Source organism: Gymnodraco acuticeps, unplaced genomic scaffold (genome assembly GCF_902827175.1).
Source record: "Gymnodraco acuticeps unplaced genomic scaffold, fGymAcu1.1, whole genome shotgun sequence".
In the NCBI taxonomy this organism is placed as follows: Eukaryota; Metazoa; Chordata; class Actinopteri; order Perciformes; family Bathydraconidae; genus Gymnodraco; species Gymnodraco acuticeps.
The window spans coordinates 4,246,031-4,271,101 of NW_022991216.1; the positions used below are offsets into that span (position 1 = coordinate 4,246,031).

Here is a 25,071-nt window from a genome sequence, read left to right on the forward strand (position 1 = left end):
TAGCTGAGGCTTTTATCCAAAGCGACTTACAATAAGTGCGTTCGACCAGGAAGACACAACCTTGAAGAAAACAGAATCATATAAGTACATCAGGTTTCATAGAGCCAAACATTTCAAGTGCTACTCAACTGGCTTTAGATAAGCCAGTCCTTTATTAGTATAAAAGTGCTTTGTTAATAATTCTATCGCTCGAAGTGGATAGAATTTAAAATGTTTGCTACCTTACCGTTGATTCTATATGAGAACTGACTTTTTATCTCTAATGAGGATCATTCTTCCAAACATTTGCAGTGAAGGGAAACTATTCTCATGTTATTTGATGACTACTGACCTCATCTGGTTATTAGCTGCTGGTGCAAGCCCACTTACTGTACACCCTGCGTTTGCCTTTTTAAGAGCATGGATCCGGTTTCTTTTACAACCTAAACCATTGTTTTGTCTGAATAATTTCCCCACATATAGTACAAACATAGGCATGAATATAAACAAAAAGAGAGAGCTTGAAACACATACAGAAGAAGAGTTTAATTTAGTGTTAATACAATAAATATACAAAACTCAAGCTACTCAACATGCGATTGAAAGTCCAACCAGAGTGCATCTTAAAATGACAACGAAATCAAGAGCGAACAGCCGGCCATCTCGTGATAAATCTTACAAAATATACAAACATCCCTTTCTATTTTCTTTTTGATCATTTCATTAAGAGTTGACTTCTTAGAGATGCTTCTGAATTGATTGAACTGTCAGTGTTTCTACTTCAGTCCATGTTGATCATGATGCTTAAGCCACAGCCCATCTACAGCACACAGTTCACATTGCAATCTAACGCCATTCTCACATACATCATGTTTTCTTAAGCAAGTCAAAAATAACAGCAAATACTGTAAGTGCCACTCAGTTTGATTGTTTTTGAGGAATCATCTCACGTTGATTCGTACGTAAATGTACTCAGGAATACACATGCACTGGTTCGACTCAATCCAGTGTGAAGAGAAGAGATGAGATGAGAGCAGAGAGCAAAACAAGGCATGTTGCAGGAAGCTTTGAAATCAATCCAGAAGGATCACAGACCCACAGCCAGACTCTGCCCTGCACACAGACTCAGACTTAAAGGCCAAATCCCCTCTATGTACACTCCAACACATCAAACACATACAAAGGCTTGACTGGTTTGAACATGAGACACAACACACAAAACAGATCAGACACATTCAGACTGTGGAAAAGCTTTGCAGCTCTTACTAAAGAAACATGTAGAAAGAGACACTTTCAAACGCATTTTAGCAGATCAAATACATTTGAAAGTCTAAATAACCAGGGATTTTAGGAGACTTCAAAAAGAATGATCGATGCAAGTCTTCAGATTTGAGTTCAGTGATCCACAATTGTCTAATTATGACTATGCAAGCAATTATCGGAGCATTACATCACCTTTACTGGCCCATTTGTAGCCTCTTTTATATTGCAACATGTTGATTTACAGCACATATATTTAAAAACAGGGTCCAGTTAGTGTTTCATTTCATATTTTTGTAACCTCATCATGCAGGTAAAGAGCACATCCTGAGTAAAACTGAGGTAAGTCTCCAGGAACACAAGAAAAGCTGGAGACGAGTTCCACTTCCCCCTTCACAAAAACGGTAAAAACATGCATCTGTATAGGGTGGTACTGTATGTTAACGGTGTCAGTATTTGTTTCTGAGGAGAGGACATGAACAGGTAGGCTTCATGTGTGAACTATATTGAGCTCAGCTGGTAGTTATGGACACGAATGAGCAGGAAGGCGAGAGGTCCTTTTATAAATATCCTTCCTTTTGCACAGTTTAGTGTGCAGACACAGATTTAAAGTGCAACTTGGCAACATTTCACAATGGATATGTAGACCATTATAAGCTAAATATTTAAAGCGGATCACAACTCAAAAGCAAACTTTAAAGTGACAGTTCACCCAAAAATACTTTGAGTATCAAACACTGTTGTTGGCGGGGAAGGTGGCTTTTAAAATGTTACAAAGTCTACATCATACAGCAATGGAGCTGAAACGATTAGTCAGTTAGTCAATGGACAGGCAATTATGAATATTTATGAATGAGTCCAGTCATTTTTCAAGTAACACGACTAAGACGCTACAGAGATGCTTTGTGCTAAATGCTAACAGCGTGCCAACATGCTTGTAATGACAATGCTAGCAGGCTATTGCTAAGCCGGTATAATGTTTACCATGTAAGCTTAGCTTGTTAGCATGCTAATATTTTTTTATTTGCATTAAAAAGTACAGCTAATTAGAATGTCATTAGTTTTGATCCAACATCTAATTTCACAAATTGAAGTGTAGACCTTTAAAATGATTAAACTGATTACTTTGATCAGGAATGGGACATGCATGTATGTGCTAAAGGTCATGGCCACATGAATGCAAACCTCATGATGGGACGAGAGTTAAAGTCAGGGGATCATCCAAGTAGGTAGGATGTATCCTCTGAGGAGCATGAAGGTCTGCACAACATTTCAATAAATCCAATGATCGTTAAGATATTCCTATCAGGAGCAAAATGTTTTTCCGGCTTGAGAAAACGAGGAATTTGAAGATTTTTTACTTGATATATTATTTGATAAATAAAATCACATTAGCCCTTGAGTCTGTCAACAAAGTAGCATGTTTGATACTGACATTTCGAAATGTGGGTGACCCTTCACTATAAAGAAAAAACAAATTCTGAGGCAAGCGGAAAGTAGAAGGCAAGGCAGTGAACTGGAATGCACGGCATTCATCTTCAACAGTTCATGGTCAGTCCACCGGGGGGTGATTAGTTATTAACTCACCGCAGATCCAATCAGAGCATGCTGCTGCTAGAGATTTGTACTATTAATACATTAATTTAAAAACAGGAAGGAGAGATTAGGCTTATAAATCAAGGTAAGGCTCGGATGCATGGTAAGCCAATAATGCTGGGGAGCACCTGCAGTGAGAGGGGACGTTAAAAAGACTTGGTTCAGCTACATTAGAATCTGTCTACGGAGGACAGACGGACATTTAAAGAGGCACACAAACATTAATTCAGTTGGCCACACACACAAACTCACACAGAGAAAAATGGTGGAGTGGTAGGAGTGCAGAGTCTGTGATGGAGCTGTTTGGATCCTGCCTGCAGTGGGTGTTTTATCACTGAGATGGTGAGAGGTCATGGAAGGCTAACCGTAGCGCCGTTACATGAAACACTTTGATATTGTCAGAAGGCTGGGGGACTCTCCATGTGTTCAAACAAGGACAGTTGGCTCAAGTGGAAGCTGGGTGTGAGGCTGTGAGCAGAGGGGGAGGGACGGAGGGTTGAGCGAGCTCTCTAGGCCAATCAGATCTGCTCCTTGAAGGCTCCTTGTGCCGCCCTGGTGGTGGCGTTAGCAGCGGCCGTCTGGACCGTCTTGTTGGACATGACACCGGTGGCAAACTCCTGCTGGGCCTTCTCAAAGCTGGCCCCGGTGGTACGGTACATCCCGTGGACCTGATGAGGAAGAGGAGGGCAACAAGAGATGCGTTACAACTGAGCAGCAGAGACTACAGATACTCGTGTTTAAAAATACTCTGGTAAAAGTAGAAGTACTGACTAAACTTCTTTACTCAAGTAAAAGTAAAGAAGTATGGGCTTTCGAAATGTACTTAAGTAAAAAGTACCCATAACCACCAACTGTTTTATAGAGTACCTGACCTCCCTTTATATTAATAGAACAATAATGTCATTGTTAGCTAATGCTGAACAACGGCAACATGACACGGATCGTGTTCAAATCAATAGACACGCAATGACTCTAAATAATGATCACGCCACCAAACACACATTCAAACTAAAGTAACAAACCTGTTTTGAAAATGTAAGAAGTAGAAAGTACAGGTATTTGTGTTAAAAATGTAAGAAGTAAAAGTACAAAGTCGTACTGATACCAGAAAAACTTACTTAAGTATAGTAACGAAGTATTTGTACTAGACTACTTCCCACCTCTGATGAGCAGACTTTAATGGCAGCTTAAACTTCATTTTGTTCCTGTGAGTCTACCTTTTTGAACATGATGAGGGACATGACAGCCAGCGAGGTAAAGAGAGCAGCGATGAGGATCATGATGATGCCCACTGGGACGCTGCGATTCAGGCCGGTCAGCGCTGAGATCCACCCGCTGAGAACCAGGAAATGAGTGATATTATATATTTTTCGTCAGTCAACAATGTGGCACTGTTGTGGAAATATTTTCCAAGGCCCATAACTTTGACCCAGTTTATCAGTTCAAACTGTCCTGACTGAGCACACGCACCTCGTAACCTTGGCTGCTGTGCTCTCAGTGTTCTGTCTCCCTGTTCCTGCCTGTTGGCGTCAGCTGATAGAGGTGTTATCATTTTATCTTGTTATGCAGCATGTTGATGATGCTCTCGGAACTAGCTAAATACATGGGTCTGGGGTAGAGTTCTTCAGAATTGACGTGGCAACTCTACCGTGCAGTCAGATCGTGGCTGCTGTGACTTGTGATGTGAATTATCCGGCCGTAACTCCAAATAAACCATCAGTGTTTGACATCAAAGCTCCTGCTCTACCGTGTCTCCTTCCTGAGTCGGTGACTCCCACTGCATTGCTACACAGAAGTTTCCCTTACAGGCACTGTTGTTTTTTTGACACCACCCTACACCATCCTGCTGTTGGAAATACTAACCAGAGAATTAAATGTGTAATGATCCATAGCTGAAAATAGTCACCAAAAAAAATCGCTTATTAGCACAATCTGTACGGAAAGCTTGTATGTCCAGCTGTTTTTGGTATTCCTAGGGATTTTAAATAAATAATACATGTTTGAGATTTGTCTTCAGGATAGAAAATATTTTAAACTCCAAATGGTTGTAATATAAGAAAGTTGGAGATGGAGCTGATGAATGTTGTCCTATTTACATATATTTTCCGTATTTAGTGCATCAAAATGTCATTCAATTCTTTTTTTAGATTTCCCTTGCAGTACATGAAAGACAAAAAAAGATTTCTAACAGCCCAAATGGTGTCTTTAAAGAAATCCCCCTCCAACTCCAACCTTCCTGTACATGCCTCCTGGGGGTCGCGATTGTGTGCGTTAATAGTTTGCATCCGTATTTGCTATACTGTTTCAATTGCATTAGGTTATTTCTGCATTCTTATCATGTTTAAAAATAACTGCCTTTGCTGGATTTGAGATAAATATAACTTATGTGTAATCTAACTGTGATTTGTTATCCCCTTTTCTGCCGGATCAGCAAACAATGATTAAACTATAAGAAAAAGAAGAAAATAAATAAAGGATTGATCCTTAAAGAAACTAGATGTTAAATGAACTTCAAAGTGAAGAAAACGAAAGTAGAATTATTCACATTCCTTAATGATTTTTCTCACCTGGCGCCCCAACCAGCGATGCCAATACACTGGAGAACGTAGACGCCAAACTGACAGATGTACACGAAGAAGAAAGCAAAAAACTTGAATGAGCTGTCACTCCTGCAGAAAGAGAGAACATCTGGTTAGATGCTATAAATAACGTCTGTGGTTATCACATACATCAGAGATTTTAACGTTTCATTCTACGGCATTAAATAAGTCAGTTAATACCCAATTTGTGCATTATAAAGCTTTCACTGAAAAGGCTATTGCTAATAAGTGGGATTACTAAACGTCATCATGCCAAACACAACTTAAGCCATTTGTTCGTGGTGCAGTCTGTTTGTAGTATAACATTAGCATTTTACTTCTGGTGATTTGATTCCATCTTAAAAATCATAAAAGTGTTTTTCCTTTGTGAATATGACCTTGTCAGTTTCTATATGTATCACTAACTTCGGTTTGCCACATATCTTTTTTCCAGGAACAATCCAAAATCCAATTGGAAGTTCCTTCTTCCCTTTTGTAGAGGTCAAATGTTCTGTGCTGGCCTACCTAAACACGTCATTCCAAGGTCAATACATCTGTGTTATTTACCTGAATGCTCCATAAAGGGGTCTGTACCAGCAGACGAAGGAACACGGAGTGAAGAGCAGGAACCAGAGGATGGACAGGCCGAAGTCCACTCCGCGTGATGCGTCCACACAGAACCAGGCCAGGCAGCCCACCAGGTTAGCCAGCAGCGTCCCAGTGTGAACTGAAGTATGAGAGAGAGAGAGGATGCAGTCAGGGTATGGATGGGGCTTTCAGGGGGAGTGGGACAGTGTGGCAGCCTCAATGTGTCACTGTATATGTCAGAGCTCAGAAAGCAGGCTGGTGTCTGGCTACTGTACAGATAGTGTCTAGTGTCCTCACACTGCTGCACACTGACACTGAATATTTCAACATGTGGGACTGTGCAGGATGGAGAACTACGGAAGCCCCGAGAGGAAAGTTAGAATTAAAATCATTTTGTCCATTTATTTTGTATGATCTGAGTTGTTTGCTTTCCTGTGGTCATGACTTTTTTGAAAAACAAATGTTTTGGATTATCTGGATAATTTGGCTGTTTCCTGCTGTAATATTTAAGTTTGCCACAAGAGGCTGGCGTGCACCACAGCCCCCATAGCCGTAAAATAATGACTCACCAAATAAAACAGTTGGAATAAGCCTGCCATTGTACTACTAGTATTTGCATTGCACACAGCATTCCCCTCTCTTCATGCTATCTGTGCTCATACGCTTCATCCTGGGCCTAGCATCACCTAAGACACTTGTGATTGGTTTGTAGAAATACAAACAAGCAAGTGTGTTTTCCCCTATGCTGATAATGATAATGTGTGGAGCCATACCTTTCCTTAACGGTGACACAGAGATGTGATGGATAGGACTCTGTATTTCCTAACAGCTGATTAAAAAAGTACATCCCGTGGTTTAAGGATGGTTACATAACTCTCTAAAACGCAACATATGTACCTTATGTCTAAAGTGCATGGAGAAATGTTAACTCAGCTGGAAAAACACATTGAAATTGAAAATTGGTTTAAAAAAACAACAACCAGGTGACTTCGAAAAGTGACCAGAGGCCTGTACTACGAAGCTGGATTTTCGCTTAGCGGGCTAACTTCAGGGAAAACTCGGGGTTTCCGGTCCTACGAAGCTGGTTCTCTTTTTAGCGGGCTAGATCTCCATGGTAACTTATGCTGTGCGGCTAACCTGCTCCGGAGCAGGTTAGGTTGCAGGCTAAGAGCTCAACTCAGTGAAAGCACTGCCTGCTGACCAATCAGAGCTCAGTGTGCGGAGTTTAAAGCGATCAAGTCATAATACAGGAGAAAGGAAATACAGAAAAGCTGCCGTTGCAGGAAAGACGGCCGGCAAAAATCACCGACTGTGTGAACGTGAACATTAATAGAATATCACCTCCATCTTCAGAGCAATCTGACTATTATAACATTAGCGTTAAGAAAGCTTACTTAAATATCTGCCACAACATAAGTAACCGGATCAGAGTAACATATAGGCTACAGTCCGTGGCACTGAGTGCAGACGTCGATGTGTCCCATTATCATTCATATCACTTCATAATGTATCATATATCTCCTTATCTGAGTCAGCTGAGCCGTATCTGGCCGTGCAACACTCAGTGTCACATACTGTATGCAGAAGTATTATTTTAAGCAACACATTAAGTTGACGAAACACTCGAGACAAATGTAATTAAAGTCAGATCGTGTTTTAGACGGGGCAGTGATATCATAAACCTGTTAATGTACGCATTCAAACACTTGTTCTGTTACCAGCTGTCACCTTGCAGGTGCAGCTATGTGGCTTTGATCCTGGATAAAGTGTTTAAGTCATGGATGTTTAAAGTTTAACTTCTTCATATGTCTAATATTATAATTGACTTTTCATTCAGGAAGTATGACGCTGCGCTGTCAGTACGCTTCTCCATGTTTGTGATTGGTCGAATGCTCCAGATACCACCCCTTTCATGTGAACGCGCACCTAACCAGATAGGACACGGCTGGCTTGAGCAATCCACTTGATAACCCGCGTCGTAGGACCGTTTAGCGAGAGCGCGTATGTTTTGGATTAGGCCAACCGGCTAACTCAAACATATCCAGGTTAGGTTGAACCGGCTTCGTAGTACAGGCCTCTGGTTAAGTCACAAACACAAGAGAGAACACGATTTTGATCAGACCAGGAAAATATTTTTCTCTCATTTGCCTCAGAGCTTCCAATATAATACACACTGCCATTGTCATGGCATTGTACAGTAACAGAGTGTAGGAATGAGTTGATTTCACATCACAGTGTGAAATATGACAGGAGCCTGCTTGTTGACACAACAGGAGAGAGTGGGGCTGATGTGTGCTCAAGATCCTTTTCAAGCTAAAAGTATGAAATTCTTTGCTTATCTCAGAATAATCTGCGTATGAACTCAAACTGAGGGCGGGGGATAGAGACATGGTTTCTACTGCTCTCTGAAGTCTGTATCCAAACGAACCTTTAAGCAATCATCTGACCAATACTTCCTCAGACCACATGACTGCACCACGTGCCCTCGTCATGTGCCGAGTGTCACTCCAGGCCATTCATTCCCGGAATCCCAGTGAATTGTAATTTTTGAGCACCAGTAGGAACCGCCTGTGAAGCTTAAAGGGGGATACAATGCAGTTCTTCTTATTCAGGGGTTGGCATAGGCTCACTGTTTAAACTAATGCATTATCTTGTTGATGAAATAATATTGAAAATACAATTTGTCACCAATTTTTTGTTTTATTCAAAAGATAATAAATAGCCTTTGTTAAAGTTCCTTCAGAGTTCAGACCAGCTTTATTTGTAGACGGACTTTAACCCTATAGTGTCGTGGTAGCTATGAAGACTACATCTTTTTTATTTCACTGGAGAGAGTTGGAAGTGTTTCATTTCGGCAGCAAAGTGTGGGTGGATGCAGCGTGTGTGAACAGTGAGTGTGAACACCTAGAACAATCTTCCATAAAACAGATACTGCCATCTGTTCCCCAGAAACCTTGACAAAATTAAAAACAAGCTAAGTTACAGCCAGGCTCAGTAAAATGCTTTCATTCTGCTTTGGTTGTAAAATACATATAGTATTACTTTACATTCATATACTAGTAATACTACTTTCCCACAAGTAGCAATCTAAAAGAACTTCAAACTAGGAAGGACACATGGAGGAATTTTACAGATTTTTGTAAAAAAGTTGGTTCCCCAATTTTGTGATAGAACCATCGATGTAAGAAACTCACGGTATGAAATCAAACATAATTGTTGCATTCATTTCATTTCAGGCCAAACAAGCTCACCTACAAATGGTGAGTGTGGAGGACACCAGGGTTCCCTGCTTAACAGTGATCTAGTAAGCTTCATTGTCTCCTCCATGAATTCCTGTTTGTGTTTTTATCATGTTCTGTTGCCTATTAGCGGTTTCTTTTTTAACAAATTGTACGGTGTCCTTTGGCGCCTAAAATAAAATGTATTATTATTATTATTAAAGGTGAAATTGCTATTGAGCGTCTTTATCATGTCTATTTTTAAGAAATGGATGAATTAAGGTTACAAAGATGGGGATTTATACGATGAATAAAAGGCTGTAACTAGCTGTTCATCCCCCACAAATGATCTATGGTCGATCAAATGTACCACACATGTGTGTTTCAATTATATGATCTTATCCAAAGTACCAACAGCCAAATATATTGACTTTATTATCACATAAGACAGAGAAAAGCAACAGATCCTAGGGGAAGGTTTAACTAATTGTTTCAGTGCTAGATGACTGTAAGCAGATTATTTTGGGTACATCTTTTTCGGGTTGATTCTATTTCTTCATTTTCATTACAATGCAGCGGCTCAGACATTCTGAGTATTACTGAACAACATTTGATTGAAAGAAAGCTACTCACACATCCAGAGGTAGTACATGATCTTGACGGTCTTCTGGAACTCCACAGGGATGTCCACTGTAATGTCTTGGTAGAAACAGGGCCCCACAGGGAACTTCTCTGGGAGGGGGGGCCAGTTGTTTTTCCTGCCTGCAGGACAAGAAAAGACAAAAAGAAACGTAGGTTCATGTTCTACACTGAAAGGACAACTTATCAGTAATAGCCTACATGTACAGCAACTCTGCTGCATTAACAGTCAATATATTCTCTTGTGTCCTGCCTAGATTCTTGTGTAGAAGCTCAACAGTAGACATATGGACAGGGATCTGTAGAGAAGCTTTGAGAATCTGCATGAATGTTTACACCTTTTGGAAATATGCTTATTATATATTATATGTACTTTTTCTGCAGGGATACATAGGCTGCTTCTCACTTCGGTTAAATGGATTCCTTGCGTCCCTCACTTGCGTCGTTTCCCTGCGACTAGTCCCTCCCACCAGGGAAGCATGGAGGGACGCAAGGAAACCACGAGAAGCAGGGAAATGAGTTTTAAGAGCAATGGGACGTCCTTTCCTCCGGAGCGTCACGTGAAGCGACGTCCGTTTGTGATGACGCTGCACAGCTGTTCGTCTGACAGCAGCCAGCTCTGTCCCCGTTATTTCCACAAACACCCCCGCCTCTGTTAGTACACATTTACTGACACAAACATTTGTATCATCTGTTGTAGACCCCAATAAATAAAATCAAATAAGAACTCATTCTCAAAAAAGATAAACGCCATTCTTAAAATTTCTAAACGAACAATAGTTAGATTAATATTGATCAGAGTGCACAATAGAAATAAAATAATTGAGAGAAGAAAAAGAGATATGTTATCTATCAAAACCCAGTTAGATTAACATTCATTGGATTGCACACTTTGTTTGTTTGTTTGGATATGTAGCACATTAACATTTGAAATAGCACTTAATGACTGACTGAATGGAAATGACAATAAATGAAAATGTAAAACGAAAAAAGCGATCATGAAAATGTTTCCAATAAATGAATAAAATGATTTTTGACCACTTTGTTGTTCAGATATATCACATATTTGTAACTAAATGAAACAGGAATTGAAACAAAACACGGTATAAACTGAGGAGTGACTCCCGTGAGGTTCATGTATTTTCTTCACTCCGCTGGGAAACTGCTCTCATGTCAAGAAGCATCAGATCAGTGCATGCACTGCCTCGTCCAATCAGTGAGCGATACACAGTAAGGGGGCGGGGCGAGTGTCTGAGGATTTCATCGAAGGATGGTCTGGTGGTTCCTCGGTTATCGCTCCTCGATCCTCCGGCACAAATAAGGCCACTGGGACGCTACTCAAGATGGCGCAGACAAATCAACTTCCGGTGAGACCGAGGAGCGAGGAAATGAAAAATAAGAGAAGTGAGACGCAGCTAGAGTACAAGTTGACTTAAGTGTGTATAAACAGCTAGTCCCAGGTAGACCTCTGAATTCGACTTATGTCACTATTACTATTAGTACTTATTATTACTACGGTCTTTTTCGGGTATTTTCTTTTTTATCACTACTATTAATGCCATTTATTTGACAGGTGCAGTATCTGCATGGAGTCTCCGCTGGTTGCCTTGCAGTCCCGTGGTGAAAAAAGACTTAAGTCACAAAATCATTTGTAACATTTAGACGTGCTTCTTTTTTTACCTTTGTATTGACCCATGTTGTCTTTTTCTCCCTGTACACAGTCTTTATGCTAATCTTCTATTTTGTCCATCTTCATATTTACCTTACAAACATGAGAGTGGTAGTGATCTTCTCATCTATGTATTCAGTAAATGTTTAGCAGAATAAAACAGATCCCACTCTGGTCTCAAAGGAAAAGCTGCACCTGGACCTGTAGCAGGGAAAGGTCATTTTGAGCCTGTTTAGATTGAGGAACATGTCCCTGCTGCTGACCTCCTGAAGCGCTGAGCGACTGCATCTCTCTCTCCCTGCGGTCCAGCTCCGCAGCCTTCCTCTCCAGCTCCTCCTGCCTCCTCAACAGCTCAGCAGCTGCTCCCGACTGCTCCTACACAAACACACACACAAAACAGATGTCAACACACTGATACAAGTACAGAAATATGTTTCTTCAGCTCTGTTTCTACTTTTGGAATAAATCCAATTCTCTACAGGGGAAGCACCAGCAGGAGGAAAAGACATCACAACAACTTGTTTCCCAGGAGGCTGCCGACAAATGAGATGCACCATCAAAAGTGATTTCCTCCGCCTGCCTGCTTTCTCTCCGACTCTGTGGTTCCTATAGCAGCTACAAAGCTCAGTCACAGACAGAAACAGCCTCCTATGGAGATGCTCTTCTGTGTGCAAACGCAGCATGAAGCCTGCTCTCATGCTATGTATGTTCTGCCTTCAATACAAGTCTCTGCTGGTGATACAGGACTAACCTAATACACCTACTATTATATTCTGCATGCTGATATGGAGAGTATAAAGATGTGTCTGTAAAATCTACAATTTCTCAAGGGAACAAGTAACAAGTAATAAAGTTGAAGAAATTACAGTTTGTGAGATCAGGGTGTCATGAATCACCTCTGTGAAACCACGATTGGGTGGAGACTCAAAGGGGAGGAGTTTAGAGATGGGAGGTTATTTAAGGGCTGGGTGTGATCGGTTTGAACCCTTTGACGGAAGCCATTGAGGCTACTCCTGTGTAGGGATGCATACCGAGCCCCGGTATTTAACGGGCCCCGGGGCTGAATTATTAAAGACCGTGGTACTGTTAAGCTCCGACGTTATCGGTCTTTTTATCGGTACTGGAGACATCTATAAAATATATATCTCATATGTATTATTGCTACACAAACATTATATTGCAGTTTTAGTGTCGCCAACTCCGTTTCTAATATGCAAAAAGACTGCAAAATGCGTCTATGATTATTTTTAGTATTTTAGATGTTTCCAATCCAGACGAGAGATCTGTCTCCCCCGTCTGTGTGCGAGGGGGCGGGGCAGTTTACACACACGCAGCTGCTACATGCAGCAACACAAACAAACACACTGCGGAGATGGCGGAGAGAACGCGCTCCGAGGTGTGGTTAAACTTTACCCGTGTCGATGTGGACAATGCTCGTTACCAAAAGTGGAATAAGCGTTTAGTATGTAAGGGCGGTAACACGAGCAATTTGTCTAAACATTTAGCAAACGTGCTCCACATGCAGACGGAGGAATGTACCGGGTTCGACTGTCTTTCTAGCAGCTCTGTAGCCCCATCCACGAGTAACGTTTCCACGTCAGGTGTTATGTATGCTAGCAGCAACACACGGAGTTAACTCCATTATACAAACATGGGTTAATGATTAGAGGAAACTGAGTTATTTACTTTGTTAAAGTTTCAGCTATTCTGTTTACAGTCTGTCATCAGATTATTTAATACGATTTGTTAAAACATTGTTGTTTATTTTGATGTGAAATATTATTTATTTCATTTAAATAAAAAGCAATGTTAGTTTTGTTCACAATTTAGTTTAGTTTTTCTCTCCAAAAGAACCGATAAGAGTCAAAAAAGACCGGATCGATAAGCGGTATCGATGAAAGTAGTAGTACCCGATACCCATCCCTACTCCTGTGCATTTGTTTCTCCAAAACCTTTGTCTGACACCATGCCACACCAGTGAGTATTTTTGTAATGATTCAAAGCTAATTCGTTTTTAGATTATTTATATGTTCTGTGTTATTTTACATTCTATGCATCCATGTTTAGGAGCGTGTGATATACCTACAGTACCTGTGAGTTCAATTTCAAGCCATTAAATAAGGAAAACTGTTACATTTAGAGGAGAAAGTGGTTGTATATGTTGTTTATCTGGTATGCATTTAGGTTTCCAATTAATAGGATCTTAATGAAGAAACTTAAAAGATGCCTTTTTTAAGAAGTGGATGTATTAAAACCTAACAAACTCAGGTACTTGTCGATTCATTTGAGCTATGGTCTGCATTGGAATATATTATTTTACAATTATATGTTGTTTATTGTACCAACATCTTCCCTGCATCTGTTCATCTCAATCCTCCATCATTATCATTCTGAATGAATGTGTTCACTACTGTAGCTAGATGGCTGCCCATAGAGAACCGCAGTGACGCGTCCTAAAACCCGAAAGTAAGCTAGCATTTTTACCACGTCCGGTTCCTTCGATAAAAATCAATGCAATTTCTCCATAGGGTTTTGGAAAATAGCTCCAAATAAGGTCTGTGTTTGACACAAATTGAAGAGACGGATCACGTTTTGTTCTACGACATTAAATACATCAGCAGTGACCCCACTGGTGATTTCTGAAGAGTTTACGTGTCTGAAAAACGATGGTTGTTACCAAGTGGCTGAATAGGACTACAGAAGTTGTCCAGGCCGTTTTACGTCATTACACCGAACACGTGAACACTCCTCTAAGTTTGTTTGCCCTGTTCTGCTTGAAAGCAAGTCCCTGCCTCCTGCAAACTGTTAAAGCAAACGCTTCAACTTGTACCATTTACAATCTGTATGTTTGAATATGGATCTTAAGTTGGCGTGACGTTGAAGCAGCGACCCTGCTGTCGTTCCTTTATAGCATAACGTTAGCATTTTGCTTCTTGCGACTAGATTTATGCTTCGAAAATTATAAAAGTAGGATAGACATGTGGAGATTATCCGGCTGAACAAAACGTGATCCGTCTCTTAAACGGGTTTCAACCACAGACCTTATTTCCAGCTATTTTCCAAAATCCTATGGAGAAATTGCATTGCGTTTTTGACGAAGGAGTTTACTTCCTGGTTTTAGGACGCGTCACTGCGGTTCTCTATTGTGACAATGATAAGGAAAACTGCATCACATGTCATGTTTAGGATACACATGCTTTTCTACAGCAGGTGTGGTCAGTGTCACCTGTGACTGTGAGTAGGCTGGAGGCTCCTCTGTGGGCTTCATGATGGCGGGTTGCGTGTTGAGGGTGGGGGCTGCAGTCTTGGGCGCCACACCCCCAGGTGTCTGCGGAGGAAAAATAGATTCATTTAAATGTGGATGTAACAACAATTTAAATGAGAATGATATGGCACAAAACAAAAGAGAGTAGCCTACTGCATCGGGCTCACAGTTCAATTATAATTAAAACCACTAAAGTTGATCAATTGTGAGCATGTCAACCAAAGGCTGCTTTTCTCTCATAAAACCTCTTGGATCAATTCATTTAAATAACTTTTAGAGGAGTGAAGGGTCAAAAATATCCAATATTTTACAAGCAAAAAAAGGCAGAATTTCAGGGAAAGTCAGAAAAAACGTCTACATTTCATTTAGGGAGGCGTGTGGCGCAGTGGTCTAGTGGGTTGGTGTTGGGATCACGGGGGTTACAGGTTCAAACCCCACTGCAGTCAGCATGTCGTTGTGTCCCTGAAACACTTCACCCCAAATTGCTCCTGTGGGGATTGCCCACAGTATTGAGTATGTACGTCGCCTTGGATAAAAGCGTCTAACAAGTGACATGTAATGTAATAAAATACAGTTATAAAGCTCTCTGACAATTGTGTGTGATTCTTACTCTTTGATAAGTGTCCACTGCTGGAAGTTATACTTGTGTTATTTCCCATTCAACACAATTGTTTGGCAACAGCAACCATTATATTATCCTGGATCTTTTTTAGAATTAAATCAACCCTTTCAATCCTGTTAATGTTTTTCAAATGTATTTGATGTATTATCCTCATGGAATAGATTTGAATGAATCCAGCAGCCACTGGATTATTTAATAAGGTACTCACTGGTTTGCCATCTGTGAAGGGATTGTACTCCTCTAGCCCCGGAGGAGCAGCCTGTCGTACTTGTGTCACTGATGGATCCTTTAAAAATACAAAAGATATAAACATAAATCGTAGAAGAAAACATAAAAAGTATTGGGTAAATAACTCAAATGTTATGAATAGTTGAAAATAGTCATTTTTTCAAGTCTATCCTTGTGTTTGATCAAGGACAGGAGTGGAAATGTCTGAGCTCATGCGAGTATAAATCCCCTCCATTATTCTGTCAAAGGCCAAACAACCCTCTTTATTCAAAATGCAACGGGCCTATAATTCAATACTGGCAGGATGATTCCAATAATTTTCCCGAGAAGACTTCTATAAATAGTCCTGGGTGTTCCAGCTCCAAAAGACATACATAAAAAAAGACTTCATTTTTTTACTATGCTGCGCTCTGCACAAAAACACTTCCCGATCCTTTTAGGCACATTCTGGATTTGCAAGACAAGCAAATTCAAACAACCTTGTTCACAACATTTGGTGAGTAACAGTTTTACTATATACTATACAAACACAAAGTGAAATGGAGGATCAAGCTTAAACATTAAGCAGAAGCCTTTTAAAGGGTGACACTGGAGTGAGACCGTTTGCTTATAGGGTGTATTCAACTACCAATCGCCAGTAACCTAACCACACACTTTAAATACATCATTTAGTATATTCTGCCTCCGTTTGCATGTAAAAGTCTGTTCTTGCAGGCATCAGTTTATCACACGTTTCTTATTATAAGCTTACCATCAGCTGCTGTCAGTCACACTCTGCTTTCATTCAAATAGCTGCTGAAGATTACCATCCAATCTGCATATTCCTGCAGCACACACACACACACACACACACACACACACACACACACACACACACCACCACACACACCACACACACACACACACACACACACACACACACACACACACACACACACACACACACACACACACACACACACACACACACACACACACACACACACACACACACACACACACACACACACACACACACACACACACACACACACACACACACACACACACACACACACACACACACACACACACACACACACACACACACACACACACACACACACACACACACACACACACACACACACCACACACACACACACACACACACACACACACACACACACACACACACACACACACACACACACACACACACACACACACACACACAGAAACTTGTCACCAGACCGGGGTCATAAATATTTGAGGGTATGTTGCGTTGAAAGTTTAATGTCGCCCTATGCACAGCCAAGGAAACACATGCATATTCACAGAGTTCCTTTTGAAATCTAAAGTTGGGAAAGAGGGAAAATAAGATAATTCACCTGATGCAGATCTTACTGTAATTAAGAAGGATGTATTTCCTGACACCTAATAATGTACCTTTCATGATCCTAATGTATTTTGTGATGCATTCGCTGCAAAAGTCCCACTAGCTGATGACACATTATCGAACACGATGCTTGCTGTATGGTATTCTGTACGTAACACACTGCTGGGTCAACAGGATGAAAACCAGTTGGAGTCCATGCTCTGTCCGACATGTTATTAAGCTGTTTAGCCTGGCACAGCGTGAAATCTAAGCTTCCTTCTATGACATTAGAGCGTAATGCTTTTAATAAGCCTACATTCAGATGAATAGGTCAAATCCGAATGAACAATTCTATGCATAACTGGGAGTGATGAAATGTAGCTGCCAGCGGGGATCCTAGCACCACATGTCGCCATGACAGCACCATATGATTTCATGAAGTATTGAAGATAGCTCAAGAGCAGGGAACAAAGCTTCATTTTTCCTCAGGCACAAAAAAAGACAGCCAATAAATGACAGGAAATTGGCAGAGCAGCAGGGGTTCACTAGTCATGTCAGTATGTTAATGAGGCTCCATGAATAATTCACCTTTCATGCGTCTGTGCGGTCAAACTGTGCCATCAGCATCTTTTACTTTCATACACTGAAAGAACAAGATTTGGAAATGACTTTTTAGAATGAGAAGAATTATTTACTGTAGCCATGTAGGACTCATAGTATGTGTAGGAATATTCATAATGTTTCAGCCAATTTATATTTCGTCATTCAAATTTGTTCTGGTTTTATTTTTGTTGACATCCTAATCTAAAACAATAGATCTGCAAATAATTGTAGTTTTTTTTTTACTCTTAGTCTTCAAATGAACCTGTGCATTAGTGGAACATACCAATCACATTATACTAAAACACAGGAGCAGTCATTTGATGTCCCGTTTTGTCCGACCAACAGTGCTTCAACCCTGCTCTATTATCTTGAACATGTTACATTTTAATTGATGCTTGTTCATCCATTAAAAAAATGAAAGAAAGACACGAAAGAATAAGAAACAACAAATATTTACGCTTAAGTAGCTGAAAGCATTGGTATTTCTGCTAAAAATGTGTCATTTATCCGAATATTTGCTTGGTTTATCAATTAATCACATAACCTTTTCATCTCTAATGAAATGCCAAATAGTAAGTGTACTGCCAATGCCAATGATGAGAACACCGTTACAAGCTTGCTGATGGAGGGAGGCACTGAAGGGCTAAAGAGCACATGATGCTTTCACATTACAAGACACTGTTCACACAAGGCTGTCCATTCGTTGGATGTCTAAATAAAGTTGACAGCATAATGGAAACCTTGCAGTGAAACAATATAGTTACTGACCTAATTTATGTCTCTATAATTGACTGACAAATCACCAAAACCCTGTTATAGTAGCCTTTTAAATGGGTTCTATGCAAAAGCATCCCATCAAATCCTTCCCCTCGCGTTGAGTTATTATTAGCACATGTCGTTTGGTATAGAAAATCCATTAAGGGTATCTAAAGCGATGGAAAATCAACCTAGATGCCCATCAAATCAAATATGCATGGTTACAGGAACCTTTGAACAGCATATAAGTGTTTAATAGATATGTGCTTTTAAATGTAAAATGTTATGGAAGGGAAGGTGTAAAGACGGTGGATAGTTGTATATATCACAAAGAATAATACACCATACACCCTGCAAGTCACAAATAAGGCTATCACTAGACATCAAGCTAGCTAACACAACATTGCCTGGTTCATTAACGTGTTATGTCACACCGAAGTGAGCCATACTAAGTGACAGAGTGTAATTTAAGCTTGACAAGTGAATTAAAAACGTTTTGCTAATCACTGCTATTACTTGTTTTAAACACAAGTAGCTTTATCACAGCTGCATAGCACTGAGCAACCCGTGTCTGATTTGCCAGGCTGTGTAACGTTGTTATTAATGTGAAATAGTGCACAAGCTAATGCTAATGGCGCTAACGTAGCTAGCTAACGTTACCTGGAATGGGTTGCTGATCTCCGGGTCCGCGAACGGGTTGCTGTCGAATCCTCCTGACATTATCCAACCAGGATGGTTTCAGTCGTTTTAAGACTTAATAATGATATATACAGTGTATAAATCCAAGCAAACTGCTTCCAAAATACCGACTCGTTTTGACGTAGACGCAAGAGATGACAGACGGTCGGAGGTGAAGTGTTGACTCAGTCCAGAGATACTATCAGGCTGGATGGGATTGGTCACTAGCAACGGATCACATGTGATACAATACTGACGTATACGGAAGTGAAGAAGCGTCAGGTCACATGTTTTATTTGAGTGTGTACTAGTTTCTTAATTGTTTTAAACCCCTCAAATTAAAAAGCAATTAAACTGTTGACCGCAATTAGAAAAATATGATTGATGTAAAAAGCCCTTGCCCTCCATTTTTGTAATGTTTATTCTTGACTTCTGTATGCACTTGCCCATTTGTTTCCAATTAAGGTCTATAAAAGAAAAATAGGCATAATATTTGTATAGTGTGAATTTGTTTCTTGATAAGTTCGAAGTAACCAAACAACACCACTGGGAAGAAGTAATATGTTACAAGTTAACGCACTACATTAAAAATATAACTGAGGCATAAGTACAACAATATTTGAATAAAAAACAATTCAAATTGCCCACAAAAAGTAAAAGTAATCATTGTTCCCATTTCAGAGTATGAGTATATATTAGAAGGTCAACGAGGTTATGAATATCTGTACAATACTGAACATCCCATTATTATACTTTCCCACAACTATTTCGATTCAGTAAACACATCACATTTATGAATCCTTACATAATAAAACCAATCATACTAATTTTAAACGACCAATGCTTAATCCTTTGTAATCTGATTTCTTATACACACATAATCAATCCTTTTCTGCACTTGTGGCCTCATGCTTTATAATCAGGGAGTAGAGCTCAATTTACGTGACGCCTCTTGACAATACAATTACAAAATGTGCCATTTGAAGGCAAAGAAGAAGTATTACAAATGTGCAATTCTACCAATGTACAGGAAGTTAGTACATTTACCTAGTAACTTTATTTTTACACTTAAGTGTTTCTACTTTTACTTTACTTTTCTAAAAAAGAGGCATGGGCAGCAGGTTATTTTACGTTAAGTACGTAAGACAAGTACGCAAAACATATTCACATCTGATAAGAACTATGGTGCCGTTGTTGCCTTGTCAACGGGGGCGTTATTTCACATAGATCTATACATTCTAAATGAGATAGCAGTGACAGCCGCGGGAATTAAACCGGTAACAGTTAACTGTTGTTTCTAGATATTCTAGATCTATGTGGTCTCTGCAGCCCTGTCATGTGACACCAACTTGTCCAGCTCACACTTCCGCTACTGCGTGTAAAAAAAAGTTGAGGGGAATCTCGGAGAAGTTTGCCTCTGCGAGAACTTTTTGTGCTACGTAACACTTACACTGTCGTACGTTAATGTGCAGTTTTAAAAGCCGAATTCGCATTTAGTTATCGAGGCAAGTCTTGTTTCAACGCTGAGCATGTCGACGATCGCCTTGTACAATGACCAAGGAGGAGCGGAGGCTGCGTTGGAAGCGGGGCAGGAGAACTCCTCCAGTACCGGCGGAGCTGCCTTTGGACTCTTCAGCTCTGACTTTAAAAAGTAAGATAGCTTAACATGTGTTCCTTGTGCTGTCAATAGTGTCATTTTGTGGTAAAGTTAGACGGTTGTAGTGAACTTTGTGATGCTAACTCCCTGTGTAGCTGACTTGAAAAGTAGCCCCCAGCATCATCAACAAGCTAGGCAGTGATGGCGACCGACTTTATGCCATGGCACTGTTACATGTGACAAATACATCATTTTTATGTGGCTTGTGGGGGGTGTCCGTCCCTACTGCTTTGCTTAGTTTTCAGGTTATTGACTTTAGTAGAATTACTAATACCACACTGTGAAATACCACCAAGTAAACAACTCGGGTTATCTTGTAAAACTGGTAAAACATATTTAAAACCCATACATTTCATTTAAGTGCAAGAGCTTAATGTATGTATTATCAGCTAAATGTTCTCAAAGTATGATGACATGTACATTAATGTGTGGAGTAAGCCCTGGTATACACACACAACAACAACACATAGTATCCATATATACAATTTGCAGTAATGAGTGGACTTGGAAACAAATTATATTGTATATCCATGTATTTTTTCTTTTAATGTTTATTTTATTAGCTTTTATTTTTAATGCCATTTTCTTAATCTCTTTCATTTTTTGTAAAGCACTTTGAATTGCCTTGTGTTGAAAGCACTTGCCTTGCCTTGCCTTGCCTTGTAAAAGGTATAACCTCATTTAAACAACAACGACTAGTCTTCATGACAAGCTTCAGCAAACACATATTTAACCAGTTTAACCAGTCTTTCATCATTACACAGTGTTTCATCAAATGTGTACCGATTTTCTTCAAAATATAATTAAGGCTTCACTGAATGACTTACACTAAAGTGTTAATACATGGACACACAATCCACATATTGACAATCAAATTGAATTTGTACCCATCAATATTTTTAAAACATCCTATTACTAAAACCATTCTGCACTGTATAAACATAGCATGTGCCAACATGTAGATAACATATGGACAGGATACTAAAACACTTAGTCTGCTTTCAGTTTAGAGGAGAAAAAGGCATTGCAGTTGAACTTGAATAGTGTTGCCTGTTTGAGTTGTTATTCTGTAAACCACCTGTTTTATAGCTTTGCCAAGTCACACTTTGTGCTTTATTAACTTGAACGGTTTGGGATACTTTCAGGAAACTGGTAAATGGTCTGTACCTAAATGTACACATTCAGACTGTTAGCTACTAGAATTTGTTAGACCTTTTTGGACATAATACACCAAATCAGTTTCTGATAGCCATGCAGGTGCCCATGGATGTCTGTTTTATTTCCAGGTGACAGAATTAGATTCTTTAGAAAGACTTTGGGAAATAAGTTTCCTAGTTTCGGTTTTAACTTCACGTCTCAGACTCAGTTACTTTCTACACATAAGTAACCTTCCTCTTGTATACAAGTGAAAATGGATTGTCAGCTTGTTTAGAGTTTCATCTCAGAAACCTACCACTAGAGGGCAGCCAAACATCAACCTTGGTTTCTATTTGAATGTAAAGACGTTTTTCCTGCAGCTTAGACCCTCTGATGTAATCCTCTATGGGTGAGTGAGAAGCTTCACACGGCAACAGCCTGACAGTTGTAGAATTACGCTGCCCAGTCTTCTTGTTTTTAGCTGTCAGTATGAGCTTTCATTTGTTGATCCCATCAATAAATGCTGTAACTAACCTTAAGTCATCAGAACAGTTCTCTTCAGCATTCAGGATTTGACCCATCATTAATGTCTTTTTGAATGACATTCTCTTGCCACAGTGTTACATGTTGCTTAGTGTGCTTAAGTGAACCTCTAAGCTGTCTCACATGACCATAGATCTACTCACTTAGGCAAGGCTAGATCATAAGTCCGCCTGCATGTAGGCCAAACTGGGAAGAGCAGAAAATGCATGAATGATGCTTTTGTCTGTGTGTGTCTGTCTGACCTAAGCCTGTGCATCCTACGCTGTGTCCACATAAGTGTAGCACGCAGGCTTTGTCTTACTCAGCATGTATGTTGCATATTGGTCAATTCAAGTTAGCCCCATGAGTCGTTCTGCTAATGTTAAATCAAGTTATTTGAAATTCCTGAATGTTTGTCACGTGTGGGGGGGGGGGGGGGCACAGCAGCATTCCTGCAGTGTTCTGTAGTGTTATAGTCCTCTTCTCACTGACTAAAGGCTCTATGAAAGGTTTTAGCCCGGCACAAATACATGTGACTTATTTATTAGAGAGATTTTGCTGCGGGCAAGTGGTTTGGTTGTATAAATGTTTAAATGATATGTTTTTGACCTACGTTTAAAGTTAAGATTTTGGATCTTTCACTTTATTTTCAGAAAAGTTATTAGCTGTTAATAATGTCCTGATCAGGGCACATCTAGCACTCATTTTCCTCATAACATACATATTTCTACCAAGAAACACTACAATTTCGATATTTTTCAGTAACATATGCTTTTTTTCCACATAATAAAAGCATACCGTTTTTTTATTTTGGTTTTCTACCATCTATAGGTCTTATTTAATTGTAAAGCTCTTCTACCGTGAGGCCCTTTTGTCTTTTTTCAGATGCTATATCTGCTAGTGTTGATTTAATCAAAAGTCTGTTTGTTTTGCTAACTACTGTGACCAGTGTCAAGAAAGATACTTTTAATTCAACATGGGTGAGAAGTCATAAACTATACTAACCACATTTGCTACAGCTACGAAATGGACCCTGTGTTGAGATTGTTTTGTCCGTTACAGATTGTCACTGTGAAAAGGAAATTGGCAGCAGGGGTAGTGGAGGGGTTACTTGTTTCTATTTTAGTTTAGGCTTAATTTATTAAGTTCATTTTTCTTTCTACATGAATAGAGGAACACATGCAAAGGTTCAGAACATACATTTTCTCTGCCCCGTTTGAAGTCAATGTTAGTTAAATATAGCATGATAAAGTTCCTTACAGTTATTAGTTGTTTTATTATTTATTTGACCAATTCAATTCATGGTCGAGATCAATGATAAAGTCCTAAAAGAATGTGAGCAGTTATTCGGGAAGCAAAAATCCTTTTACAAAAGTAAGAAGTGAAAAAGTGATTATTCTATTAGCTTGTAAAAGTGACTGGGGTTGTTGGTCCGTCAGTTTCTCCCAGAGAGAGTAAAGGCAAAGCGCCTTCTGAACCTTTCAAATCTTAAAGGGTATTTCCTGACATTCAGCTCGGTGCTGTTATCTTTCATGAAGGCCTGTCCTGTTGGCAGCGTATTGTATGTGCGCTCAGCGGAGTTGACTATTGTGTAGTGGAGGTGATGAAAAGTAGCTCTGTTTACCCACCAGTGTAGATAAGGCCCTCCTTTTCCCCTGGAGGGAAGTGACCACAGTCCCACAGAGAGAGAGACACATACAGGCAGAGAGCAGGTGAGAGGTCTGAGAGGAAAATCCATGGAACAGAAGGAAAGAGAAATGTAAGAGTGGACCCCAGCTGACCAGCAGGTAACTTCAGAAGAAACGTGGACTACAGCAGAAGGAGAGATATCTTTCCCAAGTTAGCAGGCACTACCCTCAAGCATGACTTGCCATTAGCGGAGCTGACGGCGCATCTTGTGACTTTTTTTGCCCATGAGAAGAAGAAGGGAGAAGTGAATGACAGGCACAAAGCCAGTGGAGCCTGAGCCGTCCCTCCACTCTCCCCAGCTTTGACAGTTATGAACAAGAACGAGTCAAGAAGACAACTGTAAATAAAGCCAGGGCACACAGCCTGAAGGAAAGTAATTACCACAGCTCCGTTTCACTCTTCAGTTACTTGAAATACAGTCAGTTGTGCAACTTGTGTCTATTCTTTTAGACAGCACACACACAGCGAGGGCTGGTTGTTGAGTGGACTCCAGTGACTGCCGTGGAGGAAAGCCGGCATGGATGTTGGTTTCTCTTCTCTGCGCTCGGAGGCAGTGGGAGCCATGAGGATGGCGCTGGTGTCGGCTGAGAACCTACAGCTCACTCTGAAGCCTGAGCCCAGTCAGGAAGAGCAGGCACTCACACACAACAAGAGTAGCATCAAGGAGACACACAAAGCCGGGTACTGTACAATCACAGGCCTGTGACAGAGACATCTGTGTTTTTAGCTTCAATTAAAGGATGTTGTTGCATTGTTGTATTCTTACTAAATGGACTTTGTTATGTCCGTTTCAGAGACAAAGGAAAATGGAAGGTGTGATGTATGCTTCTATTCAGTTTCAGAGTATTTTAGGAAAGATGAAAGACTTCATTCATTTATTTTTGACTGAAAATAGGCATACAGTAACATGTCCAGAACAAATCAGTTTTCTGCGCTCTCTCTGAAGTTCATGTTAGTTAACTTTATTATCCAGAGTTTTATTGAGTTCTAAGTATCTTATTCCGAGAAATACAAACCTATCCTTTATTT

The 25,071-nt window shown here is 40.1% G+C and overlaps 2 protein-coding genes across 5 annotated transcripts in view; one reads left to right on the plus strand and one right to left on the minus strand.

Moving 5' to 3' along the window:
• Positions 1 to 510: 510 nt before the first annotated feature.
• On the minus strand, positions 511 to 19,239 carry LOC117561499 (secretory carrier-associated membrane protein 1-like). Of its 2 annotated transcripts, XM_034238975.1 has the most exons (10): positions 19,020 to 19,239; positions 16,395 to 16,467; positions 15,624 to 15,701; positions 14,755 to 14,856; positions 11,792 to 11,903; positions 9,854 to 9,982; positions 5,982 to 6,141; positions 5,403 to 5,504; positions 4,053 to 4,170; positions 511 to 3,503 (listed from the first exon to the last, which is right to left on the minus strand). In XM_034238975.1, exons 2-10 carry the CDS (start codon positions 16,395 to 16,397, stop codon positions 3,354 to 3,356), a joined length of 954 nt encoding a protein of 317 aa, XP_034094866.1. In that variant the 5' UTR covers positions 16,398 to 16,467; positions 19,020 to 19,239; the 3' UTR covers positions 511 to 3,353. The 2 variants fall into 2 exon arrangements, with proteins under 2 accessions (XP_034094866.1, XP_034094865.1); XM_034238974.1 differs by lacking the exon at positions 16,395 to 16,467.
• A 1,160-nt stretch (positions 19,240 to 20,399) lies between these two features.
• The window catches only part of ap3b1a (adaptor related protein complex 3 subunit beta 1a), a 51,796-nt gene continuing 47,124 nt past the window's right edge, over positions 20,400 to 25,071 (plus strand). The window contains exons 1-2 of one of the 3 annotated variants that reach the window (XM_034238905.1): positions 24,028 to 24,415; positions 24,493 to 24,723. In XM_034238905.1, coding sequence (XP_034094796.1) covers positions 24,560 to 24,723 — 164 coding nt within the window. In that variant the 5' untranslated portion in view covers positions 24,028 to 24,415; positions 24,493 to 24,559. Of the gene's footprint in view, positions 20,689 to 24,027; positions 24,724 to 25,071 lie in introns of those variants that run through there. The other 2 variants (XM_034238906.1, XM_034238904.1) reach the window with 2 other exon arrangements.

What these genes read in the sequence shown, in the direction of transcription:
- LOC117561499 (XM_034238974.1), bottom strand. Translation starts at nt 19,079, where the DNA reads ATGTCAGGAGGATTCGACAGCAACCCGTTCGCGGACCCGGAGATCAGC. An exon ending in GTCGCTCAGCGCTTCAGGAG is followed by an intron (nt 9,983 to 11,791) that starts GTCAGCAGCAGG and finishes CTTGTCCTGCAG; the next exon opens with GCAGGAAAAACAACTGGCCC. An exon ending in ATCGCTGGTTGGGGCGCCAG is followed by an intron (nt 4,171 to 5,402) that starts GTGAGAAAAATC and finishes CCTGGTTCTCAG; the next exon opens with CGGGTGGATCTCAGCGCTGA.